Genomic DNA, 21,442 nt, shown 5'->3' with positions numbered 1-21,442 from the left:
AAAAGAAAGTTGTATACTAAACGTTATATTTTAAAGCTTCCTAATAATTAACAAAATTTTGAGAAATCTAAGAAATTTAATGATTACACCTTTTTGTTATTCATAGACTTTTTATATAAAAAGTATGTAGTATTTTAATTTATTTGTATTTATTCCCCGTGGTGGCCGGGATAAGAATAGCTCCACTACAGCCCATGCATATCGTACGAGGCGACTAAAATGGGTAATGGGTGGCAATGCTGTAGCCAATGAAGTTTTAACTGAGGCTCGGCTATTGCTGTTACCTCCCTGCCATGATCAGAGCTTTATATATATATATATATATATATATATATATATATATATATATATATATATATATATATATATATATATATATATATAACTCAATATATATAACTCAATAACACCTATCCTTGCATTGTCCTCTACAGATAACGGGGAAGATGAAAACCATTCTTGCTTCGCCCATCTAGCAAAAAAAAAAAAAAAAAAGACTTATATATTATACTATTTCTATTCTAGAAAGGAATGGATGGAGAACACATCCAGGGTAACGGATGGCAATGTGTAGCCCAGGGCTGTCCAACCTTGGGTAATCCGAGGGCCACATTAACAAAAAAAAAAAAAAAAAAAAATATCCGAGGGTCGTATCCAATGCGTATCTAGTAATTTAGTGAGCAGCAGCGACACAACGTCGATAGCTGAACAAACGAACAACACTAATTGCGGGCTCACGTTCCCCGTCAGAGCCAGGAGCATGCGCGTTAGAACAAAACACTGTAAGGACGCTTCTTTGACACATAATATTTGGAAAAACACGTGGTATACAGTGATGGAAAAACACCAAATAAAATAACCAACATTAAGGGTATCGATTAGTGATAGAATTAAAATATCTAATACGCATTCGATTCAAATTATTATTTTATTTTTTCGCTCGTGGAAATCAAAACCCACAGGCGGGCCGCATGCTGCCTGCGGGCTATGTTTAGGACAGCCCTGCTATAGCCAATGAAGTTTTAACTGAGCTCGGCCATTGCCGTTACCCAGGGCCGTGACCAAAGCTTATAGCTAAATAACACCCCATCCACATATTTTCTTCAATCAGATGAAAGGGTAAAGAGTCAAGGACTCAGTCCAACCCCCCCCCCCCAAAAAAAAGTGTTATTCTAGATCGCATATTGAAACATTTGTTCCAGATTACATATTAAAATATTATTGTGGTAAACTAAATTTTTTTGAAATTATTTTTTAAAATATTTAAGTTGATTTTCTAAAAATAATACTGAAACTCTCTTTCTCTCTAGAAAAAACCAACTATTGAACTTTTTACAGCTCTTTCAGGTTTCCAATAACGGGGAAATAGTCATCTTCCACCTAAAATTATCTTTCTGGATTTAATGAAAAATAAATTGCTATTAGTTTTTTTTTAATTTTAATTTTTTTTATTCTTGTAATTAACTGATGTTTGGCCTGAATGAGGGTCATACCTTATAAATATTCAAATTATACAGCAATCCCTCGATTAATGCGCCCCTCCGCCCCAATTAATGCGTTTTCGATTAGTGCGTAATTTTTTTTTCGATACCCAAATTCGATTAGTACGCCTACATGCATCTTAAAAATAGATGTTACAGATTTAAAAAATTTTCGATCTATACATTTTTTATGACTAACTATTTATAAAATCACTCACCAGGATGAAATAATTGAGTTATTACCGATTTGAAACATTCTACAAAGTTGTTTTTTAAGGGCATACTACACTATTTCAATGTACACTATGTTCCAAATTTACCGCCAAAATTTATGTCGTCTGCTTTACATAGAATTTTGCTGATCATATCTCGTGCAATTGTTTTCCTTACTTTTTTTATTTTAAATTATTTTCCTAAACTTTAATCATGAGTAAAAGAATTAGCGAGAAAAAAAACAGAAGTGTGAAAATGATTCGAAAAGTAATCTGATAGGAAGAAAAACTTGAAATAATAAAAGAAAAATGAACAAGGCGAGTCCAGAGCAAAGATAGAACAAGAACACAAAAATGGGTGAATCAACTGCTGAATACAAAGAGAAAGGTAAGGCTGCTTCAAGTTCATCATGCATGCACTCGAAATCAAAGTATTATAAAGATTGAATTAGAGAGACATCTGTTTACATGGGTCGAAGTTGTAACCAAAAACGGATCCCCTTAAACACTGGCCTTATTAAATCAAAAGCATCGTCTCTTTGTAACCTGGAAAGAAAGGGCTATCAATGGTGGAAAAGAAGAATTCCACGTTAGTGCTGCGTGATTTGAGGGTTTCAAAAAGAGAAATAGCCTACATAATTTTGTAATCACAGGCGAAACTGCAAGTGCAGATAAGGAGATATCCAGAGATTTTGAAGAAAATTGTATAAGACGGGGACTATTGTGATCAACAAATATTTAATGTCGATGAAACCGGCCTTTTTTTTGGAAGCGAATGCCTTCCAAGACTATTCTAGCCAAATCAAAGAAATCTCAGCCTGGTTATAAAGTCGCAAAGTCGAATGAAATTACTGCTAGCAATCTGCGAGCCGTTTGGAAGTACATTCTTCCACATTGTGCAAATGATTTTAGAGGCTTTTCAAATGAATCTAAGTTAATTAAATCCCATTCTGAGAAGTTGAGTGATTCCCACCTGCTAAATTTAGATGCACAGCAAGAAGATCCTGAAGAATATGAAGAAAATTAATCACTGACAAGTCCAAAGAGGTTTTACAGAAACAATTTGAAAATAGTTTTTGTACAATCGAAGTTTTTAAGCAGCAATGCTTAGAGGTTGACCCTTGTGAGGAAAGAACCAGTAAAATTTGCAGAAGAGGCAATAGAGCCATATCGTTAGTTGTATGAAAAAAAAAAAAAAAAAAGGAAACAGAATGCCCGCCAAACTACGTAGCTCAATTCTTTGTTAAGAAGCAGAATAATAAATTTATATTCTGAATATGTTTTATTCACTTTCAGCTTCATGGTTTTCCTTTAACTAGGCCCTGAAACATACCCTAATTCTTTTATAAAAAAAATTAAGGGTCAAAAAAGAAATCTGAGGAACAAATTATACTTTTTTCCATTGTATTCGATTAATGCGGTTTTAAAGAACGCATTAATCGAATTATTGCATATGAACGATATATCCCATTATTAAATATATTATTAAATTTATTATAAATAAATTATTTTTATATTATGCATTTCATCATTTAATTTAAAAAGAGTGTTGTCATGAAAGTTAACAGAAACGAGCATTTTTTAAATGTATTTTTTTATTTTATTTTTCCTACTAATCTGTCTTTTAGAATCTAGTAACGGCCAGAGCAAATTGGACCAAGTGCCATCTAGCGATAAAGGCTTAATGTTTTTGTTGTAACAAGGAAATTAAAAAAAAAGAAGAAAAAAGTTACAATATCCAGAACTTAAAATTCAATTAATTAATCGCCTATGAATTTTTCACCTTTTAATGATTCATTAGTGTTAATTTTAATATCAGATAATGGCTTTCTAACATCATTATGACATCACAGTCGTGCAAACGAACACACACACACACACACACACACACACACACACACACACACACACACAAAAACGCTTTTATAAACCCATCGTAATAAAAATTAGTTAATTACGAAAGAGAACGATCAGAGTAATTAAAGAAGATCAATAGCTGACTTAGCAAATTGCAAGAATGACGCGAATAGACGCGAAACAGATGTATAAGTCACGAGAAAGGATTAGGTGGTCGAGATAATGTTCCACTAGCAGAGAGACATTTAAGAATCGACATAAATAAAAGCAAATGAAACCAACACGAGAAAAAAAAAATAAAATAATAATAAAGTAGTTGTTATGGTAACGGCCAACAGAAGCTAACAATGAAAACGGTTTTAGTTAACATATGAACATTTCAAGCAGCCTTTTCATAAATATAAAGCTAGTTAAGTAAGCGCAAAACTAAAGCTATTTAGTTGCAAAAATTAGCCAGGCTAACATCGTTATTTGAGATACTGCGAGCCTTGTAATTCATCCTCGTGTTTTGTTTGCTTTTTCAGGTCATCGCCGTCGCTATAAGCCATGGAGAAACCAAATTGACGCAACTACAGATTAAGGTGACGGAATACAACGAATTTGCTCCCCAGTTTGCTCAAGAAATTTACCGCGCCGAGCTGCACGTCAGGGCTGCTATCGGAACACCAGTTCTCAAAGTGCTGGCTCACGATGACGACCCCATGTCGTATAACGCCGAGGTTTACTATCGGATGGAAGACGACAGCTGCAGTAAATACTTTACCCTGGACGAAAAGTCGGGAGAGATGACGTTAGGTCGACCGCTTAATGCCTCGCAACCCAAATTGACGTTCAAATTGCTTGCCGAAGACGGAGGTTCCCCTAAAAGATGGGATCAAGTACAAGTGGATGTGACCGTCAAAACAATTTCGGGTAATATGAATTTATTATGTTAATATAAGACCACTATGGCGGGTAGGAGGAAATTAAAATAACTGTGCCACGAGAGTGCCATCTGTCGGTCACCGGGAATACTAATACATGATGTTTCTTGATATTCAATCGCTTTTTATATATTTGGCTAAATCATAATTTTTAAGTAAATTTAATTGTTAAAGCGCCATCTGTTAATCAATAAGAGAATTAAAGTCAGGTATTCTATCACTGGTCGCGATGCTATTAATTATATGAAATCTATTAATCTATTACATAAATCTATTACAAGAGATGGAGCGCCATCTGTCAATCAGAGAGACAACTACAGCATAATATTTTTTGTTATATGTTCGTTTTATATTCTTGACAAAATTATAATCATATTTTACTTCGCCATCTATCGATCAACAGAATCATTAATAAAAGATCATCGAATTACGCGTGTCAAATCAGGGTGTGTGCGTGTAAGGGGTGTGTGTGTGTAGGGGGGGAAATGATGTTATTTTTTTTCAGCAAAACACAGAAGAATACTGCGTTTATCAGCTATATTTAGATAATTGAATAATACCATGCACTGATCGACACCATCTATTTTCTTTACATGAGAAAAGAGAGTGCTAATTTGAGATTTTTGGTTTTCTTCTATAATTTTATATTAGTGACATATTTTCTAATACTTTTGTTGAAGCGCCATCTAGTAATCGAATAGAGTATTGACGTGATATTTCTTGATAGTATCACGCAAGTACACTCTATTTGCGACAGCATCATTATTTTTGCCCATATTTCTTGTAATATACTTCGTTGGAATATTTCTATTGATTAGAAATATTAATGAAGGATAATATCACTTTTGTGTACGCTGTAATATTAATATCCGTCTGTAATCACCTTTTATATTGTTATAAGAGAATCTGCCATGTGTTGACTGCAAAAAGAGAAATCAACAATGATGAGCAGATCCAGTAATTGTTGTGCATCTGCTGTTCAGAAAGAACATTAATGCAGTTTAATTGTTGGAGAGCCATATGTTGATAATCAATATAATGAAATCATCTGTTGAACAAAGAAGCTAATAGAGAATATTAGTTAAAATATTGTTTGATATTAATTTTAGACAATTGAATGTTTACTTATTTTTTCTAGATATTAATTCCCCGTTACCAAATTGCACATCTACTTTTGTTCCACCCCTTCCTATAGTCTATGATTCCAATTATGAACAGTGGTCCTATACCTAGTGAACCACAAGTCAACGTCTGTACTGTCCAGAAATAAATTCCATCTGATTGATGACGTGTCACGTACCGCCATCTAGTGTAGACTATAGTAATTAATAAGAAAGGGGAAAAAAATATCCTCGGAAGACTCTGATATATGCCACAGCGTAAAATATTGGTTAGTTTCTCTGGCGGTGACTGCTCTGGTTATTTGAAAAACATCATTAACATATAGTTAGAAAGAGAGAGGTATTCGGTCCTTATGTTCGAGACAGAAAAACTAATCGTAAGCTTTCCACTATAAAAGCATTAATAAAGATAATCGAAGAACTGCTATCCGAAGTAAAAATAAATCATTGCTGCCATATTCGGCGGATTAAAAAAAGCTAATTATTTACAGAGAGATAAAGTAAATGCTTCATTTTTCATCAAAAAAAACTCTGAAAGTATCAGATTTCTTTAAGACTAATGGAAGGGTGATTTTTAAAGTTTGAAAGCCTGCTGACATGATTTGAGTTTAAATTTATATTAATGCGTAGCGATGACGTCATGAATAAATTATCCTCAGCGACTCTTACCGGATTATAAGTGTCATTAACAGCTGCTTCACCATTGAATATCAATGAATTTAACTCCGAATATAAAAGGAGCACACGAAGAATGATTCCGGTTTTCTTCAAACAGTCGTTTACACGAAAGCACTCAGAAAGGTGGAAGATCAACAAAACAAATCAACACAGAAATATATTGATTAAAGAAGAAAAGAAATATAGCGCATAAGGAAGCGAGGAAAAAAAAAAACAATTTTTTTAACGCTATAGCTTACGATTTAATATCCATTTCATGCATATTCTTACGCTGTTAATAACAGTGAGAGATTCCTCGTTTTTAACTGTAAGTTTAACAATGCAAAGGTAGTAAGTATTGTGGTTGTCTTAAAAAGGAAAAGAATAGGTCACGAAATGAACGTATGACGAAGTTAATTACGTCATACAGTGCTAAAATAGAGTGAAATGAGGTTTCTTTATGTAGAAACGAACATCGGCACTAAATTAGCAATAAAATGATTAAACTGGATAAAGAAAGTTCAAGTTTATCTTCGAAGCAAAACAACAAATATGGATATTAAGACTGCGATGTAGATGGCAGCACTGGTATGCTTTAAATAAGTCAAAAGGACATCGACATTTGCGGCCAATGTAGCGTTCAAATAATGACACGGGTCTAGAACAACGATTTTCAACCGGTGTGCCGCGATTTTTATGAAAACAAATTAATTAAAAGAAATAATGTCGTGATTTGCACATTTATTTATTAGTGTCTGGTCTTCCATCTTCTTGTGTGTGTAAACCAATCAAAATTATGTCTATTTTTTGCCAGATTATCAAAAAAAATTAAAAGAATATATTTTTAGTGTGCGCAGAATTTTAATAATTAGTCTAGGTGTGCCGTATTATGAAAAAAAGGTCGGAAATTACTGGTCTAGAACAACGTTTCTTCTTTTTCAACCCATCTATCCCTTAGGGCAGGCAGAATTCCCTGATTCAGGATCAAAGCGAATTAATGCAGCCAGCGCACTCCTATGCTACGATCCCCTAAGGATAATTATTTATGCCTATAGAGTTGTGCGTTCACTGGACACACAAATGCTTGTTTTGAGGGTCGAAAAACCTTCCACCCGCGTATGAGACTAGCTGACTCACCACTTGATTTTAAAACACCTGATAAAGGTCCCTTACTTCATAAACGTATATACCAGCTGAGCTACGAATGCTCTATAGACCAACAATCTTTATAAAACTAGAACTAGAACGCATGGTTTAACACTGACTTCATGCAAGATTGTAACAATGCCAAACATGCCAGTGTGTGTGTGTGTGTGTGTGGTCCACTAAGTGTGTTTTATATATCTCGAGCAAGAAGGCATCACTTATTTTCGATGACCTGTGACTTTGACCTCTTTAATAAATCTTAAAATGACAAGGGATTATCAACATGGCCAATGCTCATATGGAAAGAATATAAAGTTTAAAATCAGAAGGTACCACTATCCCCAAATTTGAATTAAAACATGACAAGAAAATATAACATTAGTTTTATATTGTATTTTAATTATCATTAATTAGTCTCAAACTTGATTTTTGTACTTTTGCAATTATTTTTGAATACAGTTAGTTCTTAAACATACTTTTATACAAGCCATTACTGCGCCAGTCACCATCACTTTGTTACACGATTCTTATACTAAAGTATGTGACCTTATATATATATAAGGTCACATACATTAGTATAAGAATATTTTATATATATAAAATATATAATTATATATATAAATATATATATATATATATATATATATATATATATATATATATATATATATATATATATATATATATATATATATATATATATATACTGTATATACTGTATATATATATATATATATATATATATATGTGTGTGTGTTATGGAATATATATATATATATATATTCCATAACACAACTGTAGGTCTGTATTTTTAACTAAAAATGTTGTTACATCATTGAAATTTAGTATTTCTTCGAAATGGACATCTAGCAAAAACCACCATTACAATGCACCTGCTCCTTAGTATGTATTATAGTAGTGATGGAATTTTTGACTAAACACATTGCTTCATTAATGGGATTAGTCACAGATATGACTCCTTTTTGTGTGTCTTTGCTAATCAAAAGGAGAGTTGAAACCAAAAACCTACAATGATATTGACACAAACACACATTACGACGATGAAACTTTTAGAGAGCGTAAACTGATAGATGAATTTACTGCGCCTGCGCTAAGAAATCCAGACATGCAAAGCAGATTAATAACCAGTAGTTATAAATACGTTTTCTTAACTTCAAAGTCAATAATATTTGAACAGACCTGGTAGATTTTGTATACTAAAGAATTGGGACTGTTTGTTCTGTCAACTCTGAAGACGACATCAAAGGTTACAGAATTATACCTTAAATTTATATTGATTTTGGGGGAAAAACTGCGTTATCCCAAAGAGGATTCTTGTAATTCATCGTAGAGTGTTAGCAGATAGAAGCTGTCATTACACTAATTGATTTATTCCTCATTAATCGCGACCTCGACCAATGATAGTCTATCCTCTTATTAACGGAAGAGAGTTCATGTGTTGTGTACACAGGTGGGCTCACAGGTTAATATGGAATCTATCAAAGTGACAGCAATTGCTGGAAGAAGCAGCATAACTAGCGAATCTGCAGTGCCAACTCACTCAGATATTAACTCATAATTTCAAATATTAATAATCATATACGCTCTAACCTATACTAGCCATACTGGCACACACAAATGTAAACGCTGATTATAGCGTCTTAGTAGCACTTCAATTGTTCTAATTAATATTGTGTGTGTGTGTGTGTGTGTGTGTGTGAGAGAGAGAGAGAGAGAGAGAGAGAGAGAGAGAGAGAGAGAGAGAGAGAGAGAGAGAGAGAGAGAGAGAGAGAGAGAGAGAGTACCTAGATCAATTTTCAGCATTTTTTCTTGAATAAATAGTCACTGAGAAAAATAATGTATGCGAAGAACTACATAATATTTTCTTACTGGCATTTATATGAATTTTAAGATGCTAAGAAATAACCAGCTGAAAAAAATATATAAAAATAAAAATTCTCAATGAGCATGTAGAGTGTGATTTCGTGTTCATTGAGTATAACGTAATTGACTATAAATTAAAGATATAGTGTAATATTCCTTTTAAAATTGCCGTATATCCTAGTGAAGAATATTTCACTCTTCACATAGAAATAATACAACTCAGAATCTGGCTGGACACTCCTTTTTCTTTTATGATGCCAAAACGAAGAGACATCAAAACTCTGCGTCATCTACTGGTGAAGCAACGAACTTGCATTCACCATCTGCTTGTATATATCATTTGTATACTTCTTTCACACGAATATAGAACTGTATACAGCTCCGAACAAAAGATACGAACGCCATCTATGAGTTAACGGTTAAATAATCCTACATTTGCTGTAGAAAAGCAAAAAAATAAAAAATAAAAAATAAAATAATAATAATAATAATAAATAACCATATAAACAATGCATCATTGATAGCAAGCGCCAGCGGACAAGTATTTATGTTTATGTTACAAAAGAAGAAAAGACGAGACGAAATTTCACGTATTCTTTTGAAACGGCTTCAATACATTCCCAGCTGTATTTAATACGAGACCTCAAATGCTTAGAAAACGCTTCCCTGGAGAGACCAAATTAAATGGTTAGCAGAGCAGGATCCGTTAAAGGTAATAGGATACCATCTACCATGTAATTACAGTTGATCCGATCCTCGAAAGGTGTCTATCTTACTTGCTTGCTTTTTTATTTTGTTTAATTAGCGTGAACTTCTTCCTACATCAGAAATTAAATCCAATTAATGAACATTGTCCAAATAAAAGATATGTTAATAACACCCTTCCCGCTACACTGTCTCCCCAAAACCCAGTATATTATTTCTGATTATGGGGGGAGATTCAATTTGCTATTAAAAGAGTTGTGCACTTCAGTTCTTATTAGAGAAGAGCCAACCAGAGAATAATAATTATTGATTATCTTTAATGTTTTAGCTATTAAACTGCCTCTCATTTGCTCTAATAAGTGAAAATTCAGGGAGTTAAGTTACAAGCTGTTAGCGAACTTCGCTTTGCTTAAATTATATGCCTTACATATTCGGGAGATTTAATTGGTAATTCACGTTGTCTAAACAAATTTAATTCGTAACAAATATTGTTTAAAGGAAGTTTAGAGAAATGTAGAATTTTGAAAATATCAGCCATTCTTACGTACTTCCTATCAAAATACGCGCTTTAATGTGAGCGTTGTTCGAAATGACTTTTATATTCAAAAAATGCTTTGCAAATTTTTAAAGGGTGTTGGAATGATTTTCAAAAATAAAAATTGGATGAATTATTTAATTTTTCTAAAAACTATTTTAAAGTTCTTATAATATTTATATGTACTATACTATATGTTCAAAACTTTTGGAAAATATAAATATATATGCCCCTATTAGGGTAAATATATGCTCCAATGAATAAGGTTAGAGTTCTGACAAAGACATAAATTAACGTTCATAATTCACATTGCTCATTCATACTAAAAATACCCTCAAACTAATCTCGATGCTTTGTAGGTGTAAATACTTGATGGATTTTGGAAGCTTTCGACATCTGAAATACTACTAAATTATATATAGGCAATTACTGCCATAAATGGATATATATATGGAAGTATAAAGCGGGTGATTACGCTAAGCTCTGCAGTCAGTTAGCATCAATGCGTTAGGTAGATGAGCTGAGCGAAAAACGATGTCAACAAATGCATGAAACCTCACAAGGCAGTATCTGACAAAAGCAATGTATGACTGCATAACTGAGAGTTATGCATGAAATCAATACAGTGCAAGCTAGAAAGGTGACGAGCATGGTAAAGAAAGAAATGGTGCAGTATGAGAGGAGATTGGCTGGTCAAGCCAAGGTTAACTCAAGGGAATTTTTCCACAACATTGCAAGCAAGAGCAAGAATAATTATGGCAGGCTGACATTGGTGGATAGTCATGGCAGCAGACTAACATCTGCAAAGGATATAGTGGAATTTTTGAACGAGCACTTTATCAGCATATATCATACTGGTATAAATGATCCGACAATATAGAGAAGAGAGGTAAGTATTAGGAGAATTGGAAGTGAAAGAATAAGAGGTGTGTCAGATGTTAGCTCGGTTGGATGTTAATATGGCTGTGGGAACGGATGACATATCACCACTTATTCTTAACGAATGAGCACTACAGTTAGCTATGCCCTTGACCTGGTCATTTAATAAAAGTTTTGCAGTGGGTAGGGTTCCTAAGGAGTGGAAAGAAGGCAAATAGTACCACTCCACAAGCATGGTTCTAGGACAGAACTGGTTACAGACCGGTATGTATAACTGCAGTTGTAATCAAGATGGAAGATTGGTTAGGAATAGAATAGATGTGACATTTTTATGATGGTCAGCATGGATCTGTAAGGGATAGGTCTTGTTTAGCAATTTAATTGCATTTTATGATAAGGTAATGAGTGTGTTAGACTTTGTAAAAACGTTTCATAGATTACTACATGATAAGTTGGTGTACAAGCTGCAGAGATATTGGTCACGTGGATCGGAGAATGGCTCTCTGAATGAAATAATACCAGCAGGCTGTGTATGACAGCAGTATCTCAAAAAAAAGGAGGGTAACCATTGGCGTTCCCCAGGGTTATGTTCTTGGACCCCTGCTGCTTAACTTGTTTGTAAACGATATATCATGTGGATTGACTGGGGGATCTTCAGTTGTTTACTGATGAGTTGGGGAGAATTATAAGTAGCACTGCTAATGTTAATTCCATTCAGGAAGATTTGAATAGACTTTTGACTTGGACAAAGGAGTGGGGTAGTGCAAGGTGTTGCATTTTGGAGTGCAGAAATATAACGCTGTGTACTATATTGACGGTACCGTACTGCAGGAAGTGGATGAGATTAGAGATTTGGGAGTGATGGTTGACAGGTAGACTGAAGTTTAGAGAGCATATTGCTAGTGTTGCAAAGGCTGCACATCTTAGTGATGCTATGATAAGAAATAGTCTAACACGTAGGGATAAGGAAGTGTCTCGCTACTGGTCAGACCACACTTGAACTGTTGTGCTCAAATTTGGTCACGTGGTTTTCATTATGATGTGGAGGCATTGGAGAAGGTCTAGAGAGGAGCGACTAAGACAATATCAAGACTTTGGAATTCTGGCTATGGAGAAAGATTGAAGAAATGTGAATTTCAGAGTTTGGTGGATAGGAAGAAAAGAGGTGATATGATGGAGACATTTAAGGTAGTGAGAGGATTTTAGCGGATTAATCCAGAGTGGATTATAAAGAAGTAGAAGGCAAGAAGGGAAAAACCGGAGATCATCCGTGGAAGTTATGTAAGTGTGTGGTGAAGAGGAGGTGTGAGGAGTAAATGTTTTACATGGAGAATTGCCAGCGAATGGAATGCATTACCAGTTGTTAAATACAAGGATCGTTAAGGATTTTCGATATGATAAGTATGTTGTCAGTTGAATGAACTTCCCACGATGAGTTTGTCGACTCCATGGAGGGTGTAACAACAACAACAACAACAACAATAATAATAATAATAATAATAGGAAGACAAATAGCAAGCAAATCAGTTGAAACTGCATTGAAAGTTCTTTATTTAAATAAAGAAAATCCCGGTACGTGTTCAGTAAAAAAAATCAGTGTCATTATTCCAGTCAAAGTAGTAGAAGGCGTGAGGTGACGCCACCCCTGGAATAACATTATGTAAGAATGTGGTGAAGAGGGATGTGAGACAAGAATGCAAAATCTCATTATATTAGGCTGGTTTAATGTTTGATACAATTAGTCAAAGTAAATCATTTTGGGAAATTTTCAGGAGCTAAGCTAATCCCAAAATGAGATAGCAGTTTAAGTGTTGCATGCAGGCACTTGGCGGTGCTAACAGTCTTTATTTTATGTGACTACTAATAACGAAAGCCTGTGTTGAATTGTATTGTAAAGAAGTATTTTTTTAATTCTTTGTTAATTTTTTACATCTTTATTTATTTTTTTACAAAATCTGGAAATTTTGTTCTAAAAACCAAATAAGAAACTTTTCAAATCGTTTTAGAACGTCTAGCAAACTGGTGTAATCATCTTACACCAGTTAATGAAATTTATGTTCATTAAAAACCTGCACAAACATCGATTCAAATATACACGTATTGAACTTGCAAGTTACTTAAACTAACCAGACGAAGTTGAGAAACATCGATGGATATTACAGCTAAGCTTATATCTTTTCAGCTGGTTCACGAGTTAGTTGACTGGGACAGGTAATAGCTGTTTTTTTCGCCTGTAAAAGGTGTTTAACCCAACAACTCTGAAAAATCGTCCTTAGAACTCATAATATATAATGTTGGTTAGGAACCTAGATGTCGGCAATGATCAGCTGTACTCTCTTCTTCGAATACGTATGAAAACTATCGATAACCTTCGACCAGCTGTCAGCGGTGGCTGAGGATGGAAGCTGGCTGCCTGAAATCTTCAAAAAGTTAGTAAATGCTAAATGGTCTAGCCAGCTCCTTTTCGTTTCTTTTTTCTTTTCTTATTTTTTTTAATGTTCATTATTTGGGAGCATTCGATTTTCCCAAATCATGCCAATAGCCAAATATCATAATCATAATATCATATGTCTTTCCAAACAGATAAACCTGCCTGAGAACGCACGCACGCACGCACGCGCGCACGCACGCACACACACACACACACACACACACACACACACACACACACACACACACACACACACACACACACACACACACACACACACACACACACACACACACACACACACACAAACTGCTTATATTACGTTTTCAAAGCACATTGCACTATTTTATGTTTTTAAATTTAATTTTCGAACAGAACAGTTTTATGAACACCTTTGATTACATCATTCATAATTTCATATCTGATTTATGACAAAAGAAAATTATCTTTAGCAATGAGAACAAAAAAAAAAAAAGAAAAAAGAAAAAAAAAAGACACTGAGTTTGCAAAACGAAAGCTTTGAAAATGTATTTGTACTGGTGTAGAGTGTGCATTAAAACAGTGAGTAGCTCATTTAGTTTTTCTGAGTAATAATTAAGTAAATGAACATAAAGATAGAGAGAGGAGAAAAAAGTTTAATGCAGAAGTGAACTTAATTCAAAGTCGATAAAGATCAGTAAGTTGAGACTTTAAAAAAAAATGGCAGATAACAGTAATAAACATCGCCAACACATTTAACTTTTTTTTTGTTTCCTGTTTTAATTTTGCATTTTCCATAAACATGTTTGTATATCTTTTAAATTACTATGCGATTTTTTCCAATTACGTAAAGAAATATAAAAGCAGATATATCAGGAGACATTAGCGCCATCTCATTTCTACTGTATATATTTCCATTTGTAATGGAAATGGATTTAATATAAAAATGTGCTACTTTTGAGAAATAAATAAATAAATAAAAATTAAAAAATATAAAAATGTCCACACTCCATGCAAGAATAATAAAGAAGGAAAATAATAAAAAAAAAAAAAAATAAAGGAACATTTTGGTGGCAAAATATAAAAATATGTAATAAATTTCCAAAGATTAAAATAATTTGAATTGCTAAATAATAATTCCTACAATATCTACAGCTTTTTATATTGTTGATAACCGATACACTGTAGCTGTAAATAAATAATTAAAAAAAAAACCTGATAAACTGCAATGGATACTGTACTATAAATAAATATTTAAAGCAATATACTTAACTTTCATATCGGAACTCTATTATTCACATGGTTCCATTTACAATTCATTACAGTAATTCATTTAATATTTTGTCAAACACATATAAAAGATACAATTAATTTAACTGACACCTTTACAACTATTAGCTATTAATATATCACGTACACTTATAATGAATATGAAATATTGCTTCCATCAGTTCAATGATCAATTAGGTTAAGTTTTAATTAATATTCAGTCGACGAACACATTTTAACTTCCTAATCATCACTGTTTAGCACATTACCCGTAACTCCTAGTTGATCGCATTTCAAGAATAATAGAAACAATAATAATGAGGTTAGACAGGTGAGATTCCTGGCGCCATCTATACCACCTACATGTCACTTCAACATAATTTGTCTGAAAATTAATGTTTTAATTGTGGCTGAAAATTAATGTTTATGTATACAGTATATTAACTATTAACTAGCATATGCTGAATGCACGAACATCGCTAAATTTCTATTGCATTTTGCTACTTATAGTCCTTATAAGGACTGGCTTAAAGGGGCGAAGCAAGAATGCTTTTCATATTCCCCGTTATCTGTAGTGGACAGTGTAGGGATAAGATTATTGAGCTATTATTAAAGCTCTGATCATGGCAGGAGGGTAACAGCAATAGCCTGAGCCTCAGTTAGAGCTTCATTAGCTACAGCATTGCTATCCATTACCCTCCAAGGGTATTGGATTGAATGAATCAATCACCGCATCTTTTTGCTACACAAAAATTAAAATTACTATAAAGGTCACTTATTCTTTTTATTTTATGGTGTCTATTTATAAATATTTATAACAAAAGAGCAATTTGTCATATAAGTTGTTGAACTTATTGGGCTAATTCTTTCATTTATTTTATGATATGTTTTAAGGCATAAACTGAAAATCACAGCAAATATAATAATGATATTTATTGTATTTATTTATTATATATTTATTGTATTATTTTTCGCTTTGTTTTTCAGAACCTCAAGAAGTTCATTCTCGCAATGCTACCGGTACGTCAGCAGAAGTGTGCTGGTATCGTCCCAAATTTGGCAAAGTAATCGGTTATGTCATAAAATACAGACAAGCTGAGAATAAACAAGAAAGTCCATCGTTTCTGAATATTACTTCAAATGCTACCTCCAAATGTACAATCCTCAAAGATCTCCGCCCTTGGACGGATTATGAATTTCGAGTGTACGGATGGAATCGTCATGAAACTGGGATAGGAAGCGAGGTGGTGAAATTCGGCACAAGACCCGACTGTAAGTAAAATGTTGCTTGACTATGGAAATGAAAGCATTGCTATCAGAACTTTTAAACTTTTCTAATTATCATATAATTATTCTAATCTTTTAAACTGCGAATATTAACTTGCAATTTAAGCAATTAATAATAGTTTTAAAATTTTAATGCATTTTAAAAATATGTGTTTGTATAAATGTTGCATTTTCCCGCCTAAAATTGGTATCGCTGATGTACATCAAAAGAATTTGGTTCCCATGGAAACATTGAAGCATGACGTCATTCTTTCTCAATCATAGAAAATTATTATGTTCATCGTTATATACAGAGAAAGATCAGTTTTTTGCGGAAATTTAGGATGAATTCTTTTAAATAATAAGTCATCCTTCCATTTAATTCAATTGTACATAACGTTGGCATTTATTTCTTCTCGACTTCTTCTCTGACTTTTTTATAACATGTCTTTTTACCATTTCTTTCCTTATATACTTACTTTAAAATTACGTATCGTTATGCTAAGAAATGAATATATATAAATATAAATATGAGTTATGCATATTTTTATATATAAATATAAATATGAGTTATGCATATATTTTTATATATAAATATGAGTTATGCATATTTTTATACTTAAATTTTATATATTTATATTTATTTGGTTTTAATTTTTTTCCCAAGTAAGCATAACGTAAGCATAAATGACTTCATATCACTTGCCTTAGTATGTATCCCATAATGCAAAAGTACACCTCGTTTCAGGGTATAATGCAATGCATAATGGGAAGGGCAATTATGCATTGCATTATACATGCCGGAAAAGGGGGGGGGGGTGCTTTGCATTATGGAATACATACTAAAGCAAGAGATATGAAGACATCAGCCTCTATATACAAGTAGCCTCAGGCGTGAATATCTTTCACGCGCAAAACTTTGTTTTTCTTACTTGGGAAAAGGATTAAAACCAAGTATAAAATTTATTGGTATCTTTAACTTATTTTAAACCCAAGGTAAAAACTTTCTATATATATATATATATTATTATTAATACACCACACCTCCAGGGAGTCCAAAGATTCATCACACGAGGGTACCTATTTTACCACTCCACCAACCGCAACTACCTTCATCATTTACACCAACGCCATCTACCGCCGACCACAACCACTACTATTTTCACAGACAAACATCCATGCCGACGGCGGGATTCGAACCCGCAGCCTTTTGGATGGAGAGCGGATACGCTAAGCACTCGGCCAAGGTAGGCAATTTATTCCAGCAATATATATAATATTGCTGGAATATTAATAAGCAAATATGAAAGCATTCAGTTAAATAATACTGTGGAAAATATAGCGAGACATATCAGTTTCTGTAATTCACTTTCTTCCAAACAATCGTGGTATCTACTTGCAGACCTATTGTGATTAGGCAGGTTTCTTTCTTTCTTTCTTTCTTTTTTTTTTTGAAATATGAACTGCTCTCCAGAAATTCTTATTTTAAATATTCCAAATCAAATAGAAACGTGCCATTTAGAATGGTAGGATAAAAGGCTAGGATATGCGATATTTCGCTTTGTAAAGCATTTTTAGTATTTCTACATACAACTGCTTCACTAATGCAGTTCGTATCTTCTTGTATCGTTATTAAGAATGCATCCGCTTTGTGAAATTTGAAATTCAGGACGATAAATCTTATCTTCTATCCATTATTCTGAAAGTATCTTACCTCGTACGATCTTATATATATATATATATTATTTTATTTTTTTTTTTTTCGGCCATTCTCAAATTCCTTTGTTTTTTATGACATGAGTGATTTAAAATATTCCATTTATTTTCTATGAACACCGGAAGCACAAATTTTGAAGTAAAAAAAAATGTATTTTTGACGACAGAGGAGATTTTTGATGTTTACTTGGTTTAAAATACTTGTATATTTATTTGTCTGTTCTAATATATATGATCATGAAAAGCTACCTCGATAAACTAAAATAGCCCTGAGTATTTTAGTTAGTAGTGGAAATTACGTTCGACACAACTAAGACCATTAGACGACCAGAGTGTGTGTTAATTAGCTGTTCATTCTCTAGCAAGTTTGAGGGAAAAAAAACCCTCCAACTATATGGTTGCAGCTAATTCCCTTCAGTTTAAAACTTATAAAATTCTTCACATTCCAAATGGAATTCAAACCCAGGTCTTTCTTTCCAATACACTCACTAGCTCTGTCCTTGAAGCAGTTAGCTTGAAGGACAGAGTTGGACAGAGTTTCTGGATATCTGCAAGGTCTGGTGTATATCATAAGCTATCTTGGGTGTGCTGCAAACGTCTATACTGGAGAAATTCTTTCTCCAGAAATGAAGAGATCGAAGTCACTGAGATTGACGTGCATTGCGTAGCACAAATGCGCTAAATATTTTCTAGTTCCTTCGCATTAGAAGTAATTTTTTTCCGTGTATGAACTTCGAAATTTACCATAAAACAAGATGGTGATAGTAGCCAACATGTGTCCTGATTTATGATGCAAAGTTTTCCTTAAGTTCTGACTACTGAACACGTCTTTTCTCCCTAATTTTACCAAAAAGGTGGTTCCAAATATCTCTACACGATACGATTAATTAAAACAATTACTACTGCTACCATCTACAGGCCACACGTACAGCCTCATATTATTGAGAGTGTGACTTATGGCAGTATTGCTGTTTACGTTTTTCTTTACTCTATCCGAAGTTAACACCCACGTTTTGGGGGAGGGAGGGGGAAGTAAATGAATCCAGTTGGTATTTAGCGATTTTATGCATTATTTTTAACTATTTTAAACGATATTTTGCCTTTGTAACCTTAAAGATGATAACAGGTCAAATTTTTTCCTACGGATGAGAGCAACTCTACGAGTAAGCTTCTTGCAAAATATCCTATTCTAATTTACGTTCACGCGTAGACCTACACATTTTACCGTGTAGGCATTCCGAACCAAAAGCTTACGGAATAGGTTGGTTCCTCCTTAATTCCTGGAGGTGTCCTATGTCTGTAGAAGAGTGAGTTCACGGGGCCGGTTTGCCTATTCTGGGGACCGAAAAATCGAGTTTCCAGGTGAAAAAACTCTACATCCCCGTATGAGATCGGTTAACTCACCTTTAGTCGAAAGAGACCAGATAAAGGTTCCTCAAGTCACTGACGAGAATCGAACCCAGGTCTTTCCGACCAAAGGGCTTCGTCTATACCGACTGAACTAAGGAGGATCCTGCATAATATACCATTATTAATTCAGCGTCTTTTCTATGATTTACTAATATTATCTAATTCTATTCTGTTTCATTATCCTATCCTATCCTATTCCCTCAGCTTGGTGGGGGTAGCCTTATGCCACCATACTAGAGAGCTAATTATGAGCAAGGTAGTTTGCCTTCCTTGGCAAATATTTTTATTACTGTAGCCGTGTATGTGTTCACTGGACCGGTTTGCCTGTTTTGAGGAATGAAAAACGCAAGTTACCGGACGGGGAGAACTTCCACCTCCGTATGAGACCGGTTGACTCACCTTTAGTCGAAAAATACCAGATAAAGGGCTGGATTCACATCATGGACGGGAATCGAACCCAGGTCTTTCCAACCAAAGAGCTTCGTCTATAACTGCATGCGAATAATTTATTTCGTGTCAAAGTGCAAAAATTTTACATTCATTTTCGCTTTCCATAAAATGTCCCATTTCTATCCTCTTCTTAAAAAAAAAAAGTTTTCATCATTTAAAGATTTCTCCTCATGAATAGGCTGCTGTGTATAGACTTATTTTTAGCCACTGTAGTAATCGATCAAGAATAAGAAAGTTTTTTTTTTTAATTTAATTTTTTCATACCAGCGCTTCCGAGGATGAAAATGTTGTCAATTTCGTTTTTTTTTTTTAATTATTATTTTTTTTTTCAAATCCATAAGAACTAAACTTTTGCAGGAATCTATATTTTGTGATAACATAATGCTAATTTACTCATGTATACAGCCATACGGCTTCATTTTACCATAAATATAATACTGCAATAGAGGATATTATGGATCCAATCATATTTTATAGCTAAATATAGAAAGAATCATAAGAAAAGTTAGGAAAATTTACCAGAGAGTTTACGAGAATATAAACTTCGCCATCAGAATGACACACGTTCTCGAAGATCTCTGGTAAATTTTTGAAACTTTTCTTATAACTCTTTCTATATTTAGCTATAAAATATGATTGATCCATAATATACTATATTCTATTGATATTTAATTATGTAGAAAGATATAAAAGTTAATTTTCTTCTGTTTGAGAAATAGACTTTTTCGTAAAATTATTTGAAAAATATATAAATGAATATATTAAATTATATTCACCTTTACGAAGTGCATATTTCGTAATAAGGTATTGACAACCATTACCAGCCACCCGTTTCTCTTTGCTTAATTTACAAATGTGGATATATTTATCCTTCTTAAATTCATTGCAGATATGTCTGTTGACAAAACTTTTACCTTGTGTTGTTAGGTATAATAGGAAATGATGCCTTGCAACAATACCGCTCTATTTCTTACTGCTTTGTAGTAGTCTGCAAAAAAAAAAAAAAAAAAAAAAAAGCTGCGTCAAAATATCTGTTGTTTTTAAACAAATAGCAAAAGAGGAGATTGATATCTAGTCAAAGTAAGTTTTATTCAAAACTTTTTAGAAGTTTGAAAAATTTGTTAGGTATTCTGTTTTAATTTGTCGCGCACTTCTCAAAGCATTGATTTTTCCTGTTGAAACAAACAGTTTCGTGTGGAATTTCTGCAATACAGAGAGAGAGAGAGAGAGAGAGAGAGAGTGTGTTTATAAAATATGTATTTATGCATAGAGTATGCTATGCATGTAATGAATAGGAATTATTAAAAGGTGAACGAACCTTTTTTTTTTCTTGTGTATTGTATATTTATGAAAACCCCGAGGCAGATGAGTTGTTTCTGGCACTAGCAAAATGCGATGTCTTCTGTTATTGTTCTCACAACAATAACAACAACTCACAACTACGTCTTTCTTTTTATGTCATTCAGCATTACATATTCTTAATGGAACTTATTCACCCACGGGCTACTTTTATGAATGTTT

At 33.4% G+C, this 21,442-nt stretch overlaps 1 protein-coding gene across 1 annotated transcript in view; it reads left to right on the top strand.

Annotated features, from left to right (window-relative positions):
* The window catches only part of LOC150109886 (uncharacterized), a 226,230-nt gene that overhangs the window by 11,476 nt on the left and 193,312 nt on the right, over window positions 1-21,442 (top strand). Inside the window, exons 3-4 of the mRNA XM_090396448.1 lie at window positions 4,075-4,462; window positions 16,067-16,351. Coding sequence (XP_090252574.1) covers window positions 4,075-4,462; window positions 16,067-16,351 — 673 coding nt within the window. The remainder of the gene's footprint in view (window positions 1-4,074; window positions 4,463-16,066; window positions 16,352-21,442) is intronic.

This window comes from Typopeltis vanoorti, chromosome 1, assembly GCF_054136105.1.
Source record: "Typopeltis vanoorti isolate ZY-2024b chromosome 1, IOZ_Tvanoo_1.0, whole genome shotgun sequence".
NCBI classification, from domain to species: Eukaryota; Metazoa; Arthropoda; class Arachnida; order Uropygi; family Thelyphonidae; genus Typopeltis; species Typopeltis vanoorti.
The sequence above is the reverse complement of the archived record's forward strand: the minus strand, read 5'-3'. Positions and strand labels throughout refer to the sequence as shown.